Below are 15,706 nucleotides of genomic sequence, written 5' to 3' on the forward strand. Positions count from 1 at the left end.
CGCCCCCGACCTGTCTGTTACCGACTCGACCGACCGAAGCACGGTCCAGTAACCACCCGTGTCGAACAGCGCGGCCGTCGCACTCTATCCAGCCCAATTGCTGATGCCGTCCTGTTTGTACGGGATCACCACTGGCCGAGATCCCAATGTGCAGTGCTTGCGTGCCGACAGAGTTCCGTGTTGATGAGGTTATTGGTGGCCTGGACGTGCTCCCTCGACGACAGAGCCAACGGCTGATCCGGCTACTTTCCGACCTCGGATGATGGCCCCGTCTCACTTCTCCGGGCAATCCTCTGGGCCAGACAAGAGTTCCACTCCCAGGAATCTACGTAACTCGACGGCCAAGTTCCTAGGTTTCCTCCACCTTCCTTCTTGACCAGGGGGGCCAGTATAGCCTGACGAATAACGTCACTCTTGCCAGGTATAATATTGCATAGTATGAGGAGCCATCCAGGATGCCCCTTCCCCGGTTTAGACGGGCTGGATCCCTCCCATCCGATGCCACATACCAGGCCTGTTGCTGCTCGGCTGACGTTCGGTCGGCCCTAGCCCCGCTGAACAGGACAGATCTGCTTGTGTGCTGTCCTGATTTTCTGGGCGCGCCGGGAAGTCCGAAACAGGCAAGCGGCAGGAACGAGGGCGTGACCTCGGACAGCTCTGCGATGGCCGTGGAGTCTGGTTGGGGTTGGGGCCTTCCACCGGAGACTCCACCGGCTCGGGGTCGTAGGGCTTGCAAGCTTGCTGTCTTTTCTGCTTCCCCTGGGTCGAAAGAGGGGTCCTGGGTGGACGGGGGGAAAGTCCCGTCAAGAGCACTCGGACTGGGGTCTGTGATTCCTCGGGTATTCCCTGCGTTTTCGTCACTAATGACGCCCCCCGGACTTTCAGCTTCTTGGCCCAGACCCCCATCCACCCTCCGACCGTTCCTCATCCGCCTCCTCCTACCGCGCATCGGGCAGTCGGGGCAATTGCGGCAAGGCCACCGGGGCTAGCCTCGTGGGCGGCACCCAATCGACGCGGGGTCCCTGAGCTCCCTCGGGCTCCCCGCGGGGAGAGCGACGAGATCCGCGATTGATCCTCGTCCCTACACCCCGGTAGTTACATCAGGCAAGGATGTTCTTAGTCGCAGGCCCTGTGCGGAATCACTGTGGCGTGCTAGGATCGGCCCTGCGCACGTCGATGACTGACGGCTGTCTGGCGGCGGCCTCCGTACCGTATCACGGCTTCCCCCAGAGTCCGTGCTGGCCGTGTTCTGGCTGGTGCCCGTCCCAACCCTGCTCTGCCCTCCTGATTCGCTTTGCCACTGCTCGCGTTGGGGGCTGTCTGTTGCTTGGCAGTGCTCGTGGAATACGACCGGATGCAGCACGGAACACCCACGCTGTGCCTGTACCACTGAATCGTGGGCAGCTGCACGCACTCTGGGCAAACGAGTCACTCCGAGGCCGACCGCCTCGGGCGATCGGGATTGTTTGTCCTGCCCTGGCCGTGCGGACTACGGACATGGGGTGAGACGCCCGTACATATCCCTCCCGCATGCCTCATCCTCATCCCTCATCCCCCCTTGCCTTCTGCGTGCCAAACACAGTCGCACACGGGAAAGCCCTACGCCGAGATTCCCCCCGGCAGACCCGTCGCGATTCGGCCCCGTCCGCCGGGCGCACTGATTGGCCCCCAGCCTCCGAGGCGCAAGCGAACCGACCCCGGGCAACCCCGCATTTGCTGAATTCGCATTAGGTAAGTCGGTCGGGCCACTACGAGCCGACCAGACATTCTCGGGCTGAACGTGAGAGAGAGTTGCGGCAGGTGGACACGGGATAGAGCTTGTGCCACAAAAGTAACTCACTCATTCCTACTATGCCGCTGCAAAGGACGAACAGAGCGATTGCCGAAGGAATCAGTCGGCAATATACTCCACCCCCCTCTTCCCCGGCTGGAACTACGATCATGTGCCCCGGTACGGGAATTCCTTTTGCCTGCCCGAATGCCCGGTGGAGCCCCCCTCGTTTGACTTTTCCCCGGTGGATAACCTCGGAGCAAAGCCCAGGCACGAGCTCATCTTGCGGAGAAACCAAAGCTTAAAGGGAAATATGAGCAGCCACGGCGGATCGGTCTCCGTTACGTCTCTTCAGCGACTGTACCGTCCGTTTCGACGGCCTCTTTACTACATGGACGTAACGACGGAGCAGTGCAACCGAGCTTTGACTGACGCCAATGCAACTCTATGATGTCCATCCCCCGCACCGCGGCGGATCACTCGTCGGCTCGATCGTTCGACTCGCCTGCTTCGTTCTCGGTCCCGAGGATCTGAGTGCGCTCGGCTCGCCTTTGCTTTGCGCCCTTTTCCATGTGGCCTTGGCTGCTCTTGTGGGGGGGGGGAGAGAACGGCTAGGCCAAGCCGCCGACCGGGGACCAACCAAGACGGCCAGAACTGGACCAGAACTCGGGAAACACGCCTTCACCTACCAACTTGCCAACTCCTCCCCACAAAGGTAACCTGAGCCCGGCCCTCAGCTGACAAGCATGAATAACAGCAATTCCTCCATCCACAGTCCTCCTTGCTGGACACGTCCTCCCCTGCTGACCATCCCCCTCCCCGTTCCTCCCTCCATCGACTTTTACTGAATCCAAGTGCCTCCGATCGCCCTAGGGTTTACGGTCCTCTCCATATTCCGGACTGCGTACAACTACGGAGTACGGGGCACCCATTCACCCAAATCTACCCCAAGCCTAAACTCTGTTACTAAACCCGTTGTCAGGATGTCCTGCCCCTTTTCCCGATCGCCCTTTTAGCCGATCAACAGGGCTCTCCGTCCCGCCGGATTACCGACTCGGTCTGCCATAGGCCCAGCCGTTGACCGTGGGCAATACCCGGCGGATATACATCGTAGTACGGTGCACGCCATCCCTTCCGGAACTCCGTGAAAACTCGTCTCTCGCGACAAGCATATAGAGTACTGTAGGATGTCTCATCTCGTAATGTTCTTTTCTCCCTGTGGCTTAATCACCCAAACCGGAAAATTAGCGATCGGGATCTCATGTACCCCACGCACCGTGTTCCGTCCACGGGGCCGTGCCCGACCGGGCGTTTATCCATCACCGAGCAACAAACAGAAAGAGAAAAAAAGATTAAGCCCCTCATGTCCCAGCCTGTTCGTGGGAAAATAACCTATCATCACACCACCACCAACCCCGTACCATACCCCTATTCCCCATCTCCATCTCCATCCCTAGAACCCAAACCAAACCACAATAAAAATCGGCCCGACCGATGTTCATTGCACTCCCCGACAACCAACCGTTGGCTCCCTGGAGCCACACCAGCCCGTCTAAATCCCCACATCGGGTTCGGCTAATAAGAATCCCAGGCAAGTCCTGCCCGTGATCCCGATTTCCAGGGCCCTGTGGAAGTGAATGATTTCATTATGATTCGAGTTCATTTGTGCGTGATCGTTTAGCCCCAGCATGGCGCGTGGGGGTTGGTTTCGGGGTTGCTAGCTGTTATTCTGTAGCTTCTGCGCACGCTGGAACGGCCGGGCCCTGCGGCGCACACCTGGCACAGCATAGCACAGAACAGGACACAGTGTACCATGTCCAGATGATGTGTACTACTGTAGCCGACCACGCCGAGCCTAAAGTCACACGCCATAAATGAACTAAAGACATAATCTGGATAAACTTCAGTGCCGCGAAACGTGGGCCGGCCCCCGACGGCTTTCGCCCGAATATCAGCTGGCCGATTCGTTTATCCCTTTACTCCGTACTTCGCTACTTACTCCCCGGTCCCAGACCGGTTTAGCCCCAGCACGGACGCTTCTCGTCTAGAATGTCTAGTGCTACGCGGCGCCCTAGTGTTAGCAACGCAACTGCGCAGGTCTAGGTTGCGGGGGCACTGCGCCACGGGGCAAATGTGAATGGGGTTACTCCGTACTTTGGGCGCATCGGGGGGTGTAAGGCTCAGCCAGTCCAGGGGGTGATGGAAAAGTACTATGCCCTACGTAGAACGGAGGTTCGGTAGTTCATCGGGGATTTAGCCTATTTCGTCGCGTGGCGGACGCAGTTTTGTTTAGGCTGGTCTGTGATGTGAGTATGGCGTGGTGTGGGGTGGCCATTTAGGGATTGAAAGGGTTGCAAGGGTTGGTGCTGGTAAGTGGTTTGGTCGAGTGGTGTCTACCATCATAGAACCTTTCGATTTGGCTGCGATTTACTTGTGCGAGTATTCCGTAGATGTATATATGCTGTTGAGATCGCGGTTCAAAGGGCCAGATACTCTGTGGATGGTGGTAATGCGTGCTGTTTCAAGGCAGGATCCTAATAATTATCCTCGCCGCAGGCATCAAGTAGTAGGAGGTGCCGAGTTCAAATGGAATCAGGCCCTGTAAGTTCCTTTGGTAGATTATGCTCAGCACGCATTCGGTATGATCTGAAGCTGCTGTATGAGTCGTACACTGTATGAACACTCTGGGGCCTTTTGGAAAGAAATCAGCCCAGTCGCACTGTAGATAGAAGAAATAAGGAGAGCCAAGGAGATAGCCATCAAAAAATGACCTTCCGTATCATCGATTGAAACGTATCTAGATACATACCTATAGGTATATCAGCCGCATTAGACGGCTCATATTCACTTCTTGTTTCGCCAGAATCCCCGAAGAGTCGACTCGTCCCCATCAATCATGCATGGCGGCCGGTGATAACTGCTATACCAGGCACCACCATGAACGTACTCCAACTTATGATACAGCTCCACATACTCGTCGACGGACATGTACATCCATCCCACCTCCTCTTCATCATATTCCGTCGTTCCGTCCTCCCAACTAGGATATTGTTCAGAATTCCTCTCATCGGAGGCAGATAACCCCACTGCTTAGACATGATCTTAACCATGGGCATATCTTCTAAAGATTTTAGGCACATATAATCTACGAAGAGTGCAAAGTGATAGCGTGCCCCGAATCCAATTTCTACGGTGGAAGGTTCACCACAATCACGACTAGTCATTTATCACGCGGGATATGCTAGATAAAATTACCCTAACTTTAATAGGGACCCAATCCAAAAAAGCCCTACTAGTATCTAGACTAGTATTTCTGCTGGTATCTAGTAATTGGCTCCCGTAGTTAACGAATCCCTAGCCTACTAGGATGTATACATCCCACTTACCTCAATGGGATAGATATCTATTAGGGCGTAGTCTAAAGAGACTGAGATTATATGTATTTACTAGGACTAACTCCCGTAGGAGATACTAATATATTTAGGAGACCTATTTCAAACATGCTGTTCTAATATCTCCTCTAAAGGAAATGTGGTTGTTGAGAAATGATATTGTAAACTTTTGCATTTACTACGCATTTTGGCGTGGGCGACATAAGCGCATGAGCGGCGTAAGCGGGTAACACGTTATGTTAGGAAGAGTCTCAGATTATTGATCTTCTTGTATCTTTCAAGAATACGATGTCATACATTCAATATTCAGATTAGAATACAATAATTCGATCAAAAATAAACCTCATTATAGATTCTGCCCTTTGCTTGTTTTCCGCCGCCTTGCTCATTGCCTCGATCAGGTTGGTGTCTGCCCCTCTTCGATTGAGAACGAGCTGCATCATGGCCCGTCCTCTTCCTGGCCACGCCGCGGCAATGGCGATGATGACTTCAATGATCTTCATTGTCTCCTCTCCTTTGAGGCCGAGTAGAAGCCCTCGTTGATCAAGGAGAAGCTTCGTCATAGCTTCTCCTCCTTCCTAATTTGCCGCCGCTGTAGCGATCACAGCCTTGGTGACCTCAACGTCCACTTTCCCACGGTCCAGCAGGAGTTTCATCATAGCTTCTCCTTCTCCCCAATCTCCCGCCGCTGTAGCGATCACAGCCTTGCTGATCTCAACGTCTACTTCCCTTTGGTCTAGCAGAAGTTTAATCACAGCTTCTCCTCCTCTTCTCCAGTTTCTGACCACTGTGGTTAACACAAACTCAGTGATCTTAATATCCGCTCCTTTTCGCTCAAGGAGAATCCTCATCACAGCCTCTCCTTTGTTCCAATTCGTTGCTGTGGCGGCGACCACTTCCTGAGTAATGTTGATATCCTCTCCCCTTCGGTCTAGGAGGAGATTCATCACAACGTCACCTCTTTGAGTATTTTCCGCGGCCGCCTTGACTACGGCATTAGTGATTTTGATTTCTGTCCCTCCTCGGTCCAGGAGAAGTTTCATCACAGCGTCTCCACTTTGCGTATTTCCTGCGGCAGTCTTGATCACGGCCTCGGTGATTTCAACTTCCGCCGTTGTTTGTTCAAGCAGATGTTGTATGACCGGAATTAGGCCCCACCTTGTAGCCCAAATTAGGGATGTTGACCGTCGATGTATTCCCGGCTCCCAAAACGTATCATATGCATTACATCCAACCCAGAACAGGGAAAACCTATCGCCCGCTGCGCATAGTTCCGCTGCCTTTCTGATCCAATTCTCTTCTGTTATGTTGGCCTCCTGCGTGTGGTAAATCCAATTTTGGGCGGAATATCTTAAAAATGCCTTCGCTGGGCAATATTCTTCAAGAACCTGACGATTTTCCATCTGAAACCCCGCCAGAATGAGATAGGCAATGCAGACCTTTGAAAGGGTTAAATGAGCATCTTGCAAATTGATCGAGTGTCTCCATCTTCCTAATACGGCTCGTTCATTCGTATGTCGTAGTAGAAATTCCCTTGCCGTCTGGTGGATGAGGTACACATGTGAGTCGATTATGCTAACAAATAATCCACACGCATCACGTATCCATTGTTTTCGCTTAGAAGGACCCTCGAGGTCTAAATTTCCGAGCGATCTCGAGTTTGGTCCTACTTCCAAGGCAACATCAATCTCAGACAAGCTCAAAGGCCACTGTGAGGCAACGATGATGTTTAATAAACGCGTCGTGTCTTGCCAGTTTCTTCTGTTGCATCTCTCTAGGATCGCTTCATATGCTTGCTCGACACTTTCAGGAAGTTCATCAATCCGCCGGAGTAACTTTTTTTGCGTAAGACCAAGACTGTGCTTCAGCGCATCTAATGTCAGATGTAGCCAGAGGTAGGTCCTATTAGAGATCTCAGTAAAGCGGCGTTTCAAAGCTCTCCGAATCTCATTGCTAAGGCGTCTCTTTTCCGCAATTTCGTCAACTTTTGCCTCCATAACAACAATTATCTCCTCGCTGATTGTCTTCCATTCATCATCTGCAGCCAGTCGAATAGTCGGATACCGACTCGTTAGCCTACCAAATCCCCATTCGATATCGCCGTATGGACGACTCGTAACGAAAATCTTTATCTTGGATTTGGTCCTTTGTCTCGCTCCAAAAGTCGTATAGAGCCGTTCAAGCTCTTGAATAAGTTGATCGCGGTCTGACTGTCGGCATTCGTCTAACCCGTCGAAAAGGCAGATCAAATCCCCACAGTAAGGATCTCGAGTTGCAGATAATAATAGCTGCCAAAGACGTAAAAAATCCATCTGCAGTGTCTTTCCATATTTCTGTACTGCCACTGTGGCGTATTTCTGGAAGAGGAATTCATTGGAGTAAAAAAGCTGATGCAGGACGGCACAAATCGCTGTGGCCGCTTTGTTTTGCTCCTCATTGTCTTTAAAGAAGAAATAGCATACCGTGGCTGATCCATGATCAAGGAGCTCTTCATCGACTAGAGTTCTCGAGAGCACTGACTTGCCACAGCCAGGGTCTGCAGAGAGCCATAACAGATTGTTATGCTCGCTATCTCTCCACTCTCGAAAAGTCGGATGATCTAGAAACCATCTGCATGTGTTTCTGATTCGTACAGGATTTATGTTCTTATGCACTTGGTAGGAGGAGGTATTGAAGAAGCATGGATCTATATCTACAGCGCAATATGTGTTAGCTTTCACCCATGTCTGAACGAGTTGTCGCCGAGGGTGTTGTACCTGACGGGAAACGGAATTCTGCCGTGATGGGAGCATGATTTGTTCCCACCTGTAGCCCACCATTCCTATCGCCGAACGATAGTGATGCCATAACGAATGCCGTACACAAGTGCTCATGAAGTTTTCGCGCATGTCATGAGGTGGGGGTGGGTACCCCTCATCAGATGACTTGGGGGCGGTAAAGCGTCATGCAATATCAGAGGGCCCGTTTACCCAAACCCCGTATTGACTGTCTTATCGAACCTCTAGTCTTTGATTGCTTTCTCTTCCTCATTATAATCTTAAAATGAGAACCGTCGCGGCAAATGCCTTCTAATTTGTGGTGTCCTTGATATTCTTTAACCAGCATCTAGAAAATGGCGTCCAGGATTAATGCCTTGAGATTCCTGGAGAACTCATGGCATACTACCAGCCTGTAGGTGGGCTATCTCGACCTGGCCACTCATAATGATTGTTACTGTAGACCCTTTGTGTAACGGGAGATCAGCTTTTAGGGTGAGGTTAAAGGTGTCTGATGTGATCAAATATAAGCAAATACACCCCCACCATAGCGGTGGGAGCAACCTAGCATAATCAAGAACAGAGAAGCGAGAAAGGAAGAAAGAGTGGTGGGGATTGTAACAACAATGAAATAGCCAAGAAAAAAGGAAACAGTAAATAACTGCGGACGGACATTGGATGTCACTGCGGCTTCCCCCGCTAGTAGCACTTCGTCTTTAGCCGCCCTGCTGCACGTCGTGTTTAGCGCGGGGCTGAGCCTTCCTACTGACGATGTTTTCTTATTTTCTTATCTGTCACCATGCTGTAACTCTCTTCTCGCTTCTTTACTATGGAAAACTTTTGAACCAGTGCTGCCGTCTTCCCGCTTCGGCCCAATATTCCTTCCCAGCTATCAACTTGGTACACTCGACCACATCCTCTATATGCCTGCCCCTCCCCGTCAAACATTCCAAATTGGTTGGATATGTGCCCTCCCGATTGAGGCTGCCGCAGCCAAAGAAATGCTGGATGAAAATTTTGGTATCCTCGAGTTTCAAGACGCAGCAGACACGAACACCTACACCTCAGGCAGAATCGGTAAACACCATGTCGTGATCGCCTGTCTGCCCGGAGGACAGTACGGGATGACCTCAGCCACCACGGTCGCAAACAACATGCTCCGCACATTCTCTAGCTCGCTTCGAATTGGGTTGATGGTCGGGATCGGGGGAGGAATCCCGTCGGCTGCTCATGATATACGACTGGGCGATATCGTGATTAGCTACCCGCAGGGCACTTCCGGTGGGGTGCTGCAATATGATATGGGAAAGGTTGGGGTCGGTGGAGAATTCCACCGAACTGGATCTTTGAATAGCCCTCCTCGGTCGCTGCTCACAGCGCTTAGCTCGATGAGGGCTAACGAGCTAACGGACGACCCTCTCTATCCGGAATATATCCGTCGCGCGACCAAAAGAACTACACGAACCCGGAGAAGTTTCGCCCGACCAGATATATATCATGATCGGCTCTTTAAGCCACATTACGAGCATCCTGCTGCTGCAAATAGCTGTGATGCATGTCTGCTAGAATGGGAAGAGACCAGAGAGAAACGCGAGAGTAGTGACCCGCAGCCACACTATGGTATTATTGCGTCTGGGAGCTCAGTGATCAAGAATGGGAATACCAGAGAGCAGCTTAGGCTACAAACCGGGGCATTATGCTTTGAAATGGAGGCAGCTGGTTTGATGATGGACTTTCCCTGCATTGTCATCCGCGGTGTTTGTGATTACGCCGATTCGCATAAGAACAAGCAGTGGCAAGGATATGCTGCTTTGGCAGCAGCATCATATACCAAAGAGCTACTAGGGTATATCCCTAAGGGTCATGTTTCGCAGGAAGAATTAGTGGTGGATGTGTGTAGTAAGTATCATCCACGTTAATCAAGAGTGGAGTACTCATATAGCACTTCACAGATGAGTTGAAGGAAGAAATCCAAGGCACCAATCAGCGCTTAGATCGAGCATACGATCAACAGGAACAACACTTTTATGAGCAGAAAGCAAGAGTTTTAACAGATCGGCAGCAAAAATGTCACCAAGCCTTTAAGATCGCCAATTACATGGAGCAGAAGAATATCAATCCAACCCGAGCAGAAGGGACCTGCCAATGGGCCCTACAGAGCCCTGAATACCTCCGTTGGTGGAAGAGCAGATGCAATGACCTCCTCTGGGTGTCGGCTGATCCTGGCTGCGGGAAGTCTGTACTGGCTAAATCGATTATCGATGATCACTTGCAGGACTCTAATTCGGGAATCACAACGTGTTACTTTTTCTTTAAGGACAATGCCGAACAGGATCATCTTGCTATAGCATTGTGCTCAATACTTCATCAGCTCTTTATCCAGCAGCCATCTCTACTACAACATGCGCTACCATCCTGGGAAAAGAATGGCGAGAAAATTCGGCAAGATATTGAGGAACTCTGGCAAATATTTTTAACAGCATCATTAGCTGGCGGGTCATGCAAAATCATCTGTATACTCGATGCGCTCGACGAATGCCGCGAGGTTGATCAGCACCGATTGATAGAGAAGCTCAGTCACTTTCACTCCCAGCGGCAATCATCCGCAGGGAATACGTGGTTGAAATTCTTCGTTACTAGTCGTCCCTACAACGACATCCAACTAGGTTTTCGAGCGATCACAGATGCTTTCCCGCAGCTTCATCTCAAGGGCGAAGAAGAAAACGATCAGATTCATGAGGAGATAGATCTTGTTGTGAAGATGCGAGTCAAAGACCTAGCCCAAGCAGCTCGCTTGTCACCTGAGACGCAGCAGAGACTCGAGCACCAGCTCCTTCAGATGGAACACAGGACGTATCTGTGGCTATATTTGGCTATCGACGACATTCGAACCACCTTCACGAAAAGTCTCTGGCCGTCAAAGCAGATAATCGAACGAATTCCTTCCTCTGTAAATGCGGCCTATGAGAAAATTCTCAGTCGGGTGCCAACAGGGGAGGTAACCAAAGTGAGAAGGATATTACAGATTATTGTCGCGGCTCGGCGTCCTTTAACCATACAAGAAATGGCAATGGCATTAGGTATAGCGTTACAGCCAAAGTGCCGATTTGCAGCGCAGGCTAGCGCAGAGCTAGAATATTTCGATGAAAAGCTACGCCAGTTATGTGGCCTATTCGTGTTCATCAAGAACTCGAAGATCTACCTCATTCATCAGACGGCCAGAGAGTTTCTCATCGGAGAAAGCACAGAGACTCCTCATTTCGCGTACTCGTGCAAACCGAGTGAGAACGAGCAGCTGATGGCTCGTATCTGTTTGCAATACCTGCTGATGGAGGATTTGGAGGACGACGGTCAAAAGCTTTTGGAATATTCCGCAGTACATTGGCCCGATCACGTGCGAAAAATGACTATGGAAGAAGACCAAGAAGTTGACGACTTATTGCATGATATATATAATACGACTGGAAAGGTATTCTCACTTTGGTTCCCATTGTTTTGGAAGGCAATGATGCCGGACGACAGCCCAGAGCATAAAGTGAGCCCGATTCATCTCGCAGCCATCAACGGGCATGAAAAAATTGTCCGCCGTCTCCTCGCCGAAGATGACAGTGAGGTCAATAAAGCGGATAGCATGAATTCATACCCGTTGATGTGGGCCTCATTGAGTGGATACAAGAATGTTGTGAAGAGACTGCTCAACCACGGAGCCGATGTCAATGCTCACGGTGGAAAGAGAGGCAATGCCCTTCAGGCTGCTTGTGTTAGAGGGCACAATAAGGTCGTGCAGGTCCTCTTGGAACACGGAGCCGATGTCAACCAGCAGGGTGGATTTTATGGCAATTCCCTTCAGGCTGCTTGTCATGGAGGACACGATAAGATCGTGCAGGTCCTCTTGGAACACGGAGCCGATGTCAACCAGCAGGGTGGATTTTATGGCAATGCCCTCCACGCTGCTTATGGTGGAGGGCACAATAAGGTCGTGCAGGTCCTCTTGGAACACGGAGCCGATATCAACCAGCAAGGTGGATTTTTTGGCAATACCTTCCAGGCTGCTTGTTGTGGAGGACACGATAAGATCGTGCAGGTCCTCTTAGATCACGGAGCCGATGTCAACGCCCAGGGTGGAGTGTATGGCAATGCCCTCCAGGCTGCTTGTGGTGGAGGGCACAATAAGGTCGTGCAGGTCCTCTTAGATCACGGAGCCGATGTCAACACCCAGGGTGGAGTGTATGGCAATGCCCTCCAGGCTGCTTGTGAGAGAGGATACGATAAGATCATGCAGGTCCTCTTAGATCACGGAGCCGATGTCAATGCCCAGGGTGGAATGTTTCCCAATGCCCTCCACGCTGCTTGTGATAGAGGACACGATAAGATCGTGCGGGTCCTCTTAGATCACGGAGCCGAAGTCAACGGCCAGGGTGGATTGTTTGGCAATGCCCTCCAAGCTGCTTGTGATAGCGGACACGATAAGATCGTACAGATGTTGTTGGAGAATGAAGCCGATGCCAATTCTCAGGGGTCACAGTATCGCAAGGCACTACACACTAGCTTCGACCACTGGGGTAAGAGAGTGTCAAGGAAAAACAAAGCTATGGCTAACAAGCCAAGTACTGTGACTAGCAGCTCATGAGTAGGCTGCAGGTATCGACACTTTTAGATACATTCAATCTATCATCATGCATTGAGCCTGTCCGACAGATCTGCAATACATCAACACCTTCCATATGGTGGGAACTCTAGAATAGAAAAGAAAAAGGCCCAGGTTAATCACTTAGATATCCACTCGATCCTCATGCATTTTTCTCTTTCGCTAAGGCTCCATTAGCTACCTTAGACCCATGGACCCCCGAGCCTTTCTTCACCTTATACTACCAAGCAAGCAGCATCGACCGGATAATGAACAATGACCGACCAAAGAACAACAGACAAAGAGAAGAGATCAAGTTGGGAACAAAATGAGAGCAGAGAACAAAGAAACGAATATATAGGAATGGGTCGGATATTCCTCACAGCATGGATATATAAGATACCTCCTCACCTTGCCTAAATCAATTCTCCACCGGTACAGTTTCCCACCTTGTATCTTCGTGCTGCACCCCTCACAAACCCATTTTGATTTTTTACTACCCCTGTTGGAAAGCCGAACTCAGGATGGCAGGCCGACAACCCGAGATTCGCTCCCCCTTGCAGGAGGTATCTCAGTTCGTGTTGGTAATCTTCATTTCGGTTCTCGTACGAGTACTTACTAACCTCCTTCAAGGCTTCCTGACTCGCGAACGCCCCGTGGTGGGTCCTCCCATAAACCGTGATGAGCAGTGGCTAGTCATACACGTCGATGACCTTCGCCTAGCAATCCAGCAAGCTGGTTACCACCGTGCAGATCGCTGTCGTACTGTGATTGGCCCTCGTGGTCCTGCTCATGCCCGCGACCGCCGCCGCCGAAATATCCGCAACCACCTTGCTGGCCCGGGCCCTGTTTCTTCTACCGAGCAAGTGCGACAGGCTCGAATAGCAGCCGTGACCGCGGGAATGCCTCGGCGCGCGCTTGACCAGGCACTGCGGGAGACTTCCAATTGTGATCGTTGTGGGATCTGTCACGATGAGCCTGACGATGGGACAGAGATTATCACATTTGAACCGTACTGCAATCACTGGTTCTGCTCTGACTGTCTCGGTGAGTGGTTCTTGCATCGCGCTTGTGACCGGTGGTGCCCTTTCTGCAGGGGAAGGTATGTGTGGACCTTGGAAAAAAATATAAACCATTGATCTTTTGTAAATTTTTGTCCATACTTTTCGTCAGGTCCGTGACTGACCATTAAACGAGACACTAATCGACTTTTGCCTTCTTTGTATGCTTACGTAGGATAGATAGATTGCCACTTATTGACAAGGAGTTGCATTGTGAGATTGATACTCACCTCAACCGAATAAATTGATCACTGACACTTCAAATAAAGTAGAACTTACCTTTGATAAAAATAGCAATCTCCTTCCGTCGAGTGACCTGCTCACAGAAGTCAACCGGGCCGCTTGTCCCAGTCTTCAAATGGCCTTGCGAGCTAATTCAGGGTTGGATCATGACCGGAGTAATGGAATCCATTGGAATTTGTGGCCCTCACTGTACATGATGGATCCATCACGCGTTCACCGGTGAGATCTGGATCTGTGCATGGGCTGTGGACCAAGTGCGGTGGTAGTAGGCTGGAACTAATCAGTAGTAAGGGAAACAAGCGCAGTGCCGTATCCACAGCCAAGTAAGCCTTGGACTGTACCATAACAGTAGCCCAAAAAAGCTGTCGGGAGGAGAATGGCTCAACGACTACCACAGGCCGTCCAGAGGGTCCCGGTAATTTACCGGTGGTGGGTTAGGACCGGGGGCACTTGTCAAGGCGGGCTTTACCAACAGGTCCACTTTAACCCTAGTGCAACTCCATTCAGCGGTCAATATGAAAGGAGTGTGTCAAAATATGCTAATCAGAAAATAAAGCCAGGTCTTTCCCACAACGGGTCTTGAGTATTCCTGTAATTCATTGCAATACAGTAGGATGCAACGAGCTTCGAAGTTTCGGCAGAAGAAGCTTTCCTACCATCATAGATAGCACTATAAATAGTCAATCTGGTGGCACTATCCATGTCTTCGGGGGGTTGCATTGCTTGTTTGTCAACAGGTGGTCCATGAGACAGTTTGCTTTTGCCGTGAAGCGATTTCCTTTAACTGTTGGCTAGGCTCCCTACACCACTTCCCGTACTATGCGAGCCAACGCTAAGTGAGAGCTGATGACGGAGCTACCTGGATTGCTGTTTTGGGGGATATGCAGATGCTTGATAGTTTCTGGGTTTGGCCCCGTGGAAATATGTTCCTCTTTCCCTTTTTTTCCTTTCCCGTTCTGGGTTAGAGAAATTAGTATGTTTCCGCACTGCAAGGCTCCGTTGGAGTAAGAAGCTGGGACATCTTTCGTTTACATACTTTGATAGTAAATAGTGCGTGATCTATTTACTGGGAACATTCCATGCTCGCTAGTTCCCGGGTATGGCCGACATGTCTAAGAAATACGGGTGGGATCAGGTGCCGAGCGGCGAAAGGCCAGCCCAGAACGAAAGGGCCGTAGACTTTCTACATGGACATTCTCGAGGTAATTACAACTACCTCACTACTCATTCTTTTGACTACTCCCTTCGACCGCATATAGTACTCAGTCAACCTCCCGAGTAAGACGGTTATGAGTGACCTGAAACGAGTTGTTGGTCAACGGGAGACCGAAACGTAACACTAACATCTGGGACAACACAATTGAGGCATATATTCGAGAATGGATATAAATGTGAACGATGCGACAAAATCGCAATTATCCCAAAGACAAGACCGTACCAGGACAGACCAGACCAAGATTTGCTGCACGCCCTTTCCAATCATGTCATCCATACATCGTCTTCTAGAACATGAACCGACAACAACAGCATAGCAGAATACCAAAGCCACAACTTGAATGATTGCAGTACAGATTGTATTGTATGGGCATCAAAATATACGCATAACTCATGACGGCGTCGAAGAGGAATGGAAAAAGAAAAACATACATAAACCATAAACATCAACATGAACATCAATATCAACATTAACATGAAAATGGAAAATGAACCACAAGAAACATGAAAACATGAACCCCCCAAGATGACACCAATAAAATAAAGGTAAACGTCCAAACAACCAGAGTGAAAGGTCAAAAAAAGAAAGAGACCAACAGGAAAATAGAAAGACCATCTCTGCCCATAGAAAAAAAGACCTG

The 15,706-nt window shown here is 50.4% G+C and overlaps 5 protein-coding genes across 5 annotated transcripts; 3 read left to right on the forward strand and 2 right to left on the reverse strand.

Moving 5' to 3' along the window:
- Positions 1-349: 349 nt before the first annotated feature.
- N7482_007774 (uncharacterized protein) lies at positions 350-949 on the reverse strand (the record flags this gene model as incomplete). Its single annotated transcript, XM_056689898.1, has 1 exon — positions 350-949. One exon carries the CDS (start codon positions 947-949, stop codon positions 350-352), a length of 600 nt encoding a protein of 199 aa, XP_056542327.1.
- Positions 950-2,208: 1,259 nt separating this feature from the next.
- Positions 2,209-2,490, forward strand: N7482_007775 (uncharacterized protein; the record flags this gene model as incomplete). Its single annotated transcript, XM_056689899.1, has 1 exon — positions 2,209-2,490. The coding sequence occupies one exon, from the start codon at positions 2,209-2,211 to the stop codon at positions 2,488-2,490; it is 282 nt and encodes a 93-aa protein (XP_056542328.1).
- A 3,251-nt stretch (positions 2,491-5,741) lies between these two features.
- Positions 5,742-7,475, reverse strand: N7482_007776 (uncharacterized protein; the record flags this gene model as incomplete). Its single annotated transcript, XM_056689900.1, has 1 exon — positions 5,742-7,475. One exon carries the CDS (start codon positions 7,473-7,475, stop codon positions 5,742-5,744), a length of 1,734 nt encoding a protein of 577 aa, XP_056542329.1.
- Positions 7,476-8,842: 1,367 nt separating this feature from the next.
- N7482_007777 (uncharacterized protein) lies at positions 8,843-12,535 on the forward strand (the record flags this gene model as incomplete). Its single annotated transcript, XM_056689901.1, has 3 exons — positions 8,843-9,818; positions 9,872-12,481; positions 12,528-12,535. The coding sequence occupies 3 exons, from the start codon at positions 8,843-8,845 to the stop codon at positions 12,533-12,535; spliced, it is 3,594 nt and encodes a 1,197-aa protein (XP_056542330.1).
- Positions 12,536-13,070: 535 nt separating this feature from the next.
- Positions 13,071-13,727, forward strand: N7482_007778 (uncharacterized protein; the record flags this gene model as incomplete). The annotated part of the gene is made up of 2 exons (XM_056689902.1): positions 13,071-13,593; positions 13,720-13,727. 2 exons carry the CDS (start codon positions 13,071-13,073, stop codon positions 13,725-13,727), a joined length of 531 nt encoding a protein of 176 aa, XP_056542331.1.
- Between the last annotated feature and the right edge of the window lie 1,979 nt (positions 13,728-15,706).

The sequence above is a fragment of the Penicillium canariense genome (assembly GCF_028826845.1).
Source record: "Penicillium canariense strain IBT 26290 chromosome Unknown utg000004l_segment0_segment0, whole genome shotgun sequence".
In the NCBI taxonomy this organism is placed as follows: domain Eukaryota; kingdom Fungi; phylum Ascomycota; class Eurotiomycetes; order Eurotiales; family Aspergillaceae; genus Penicillium; species Penicillium canariense.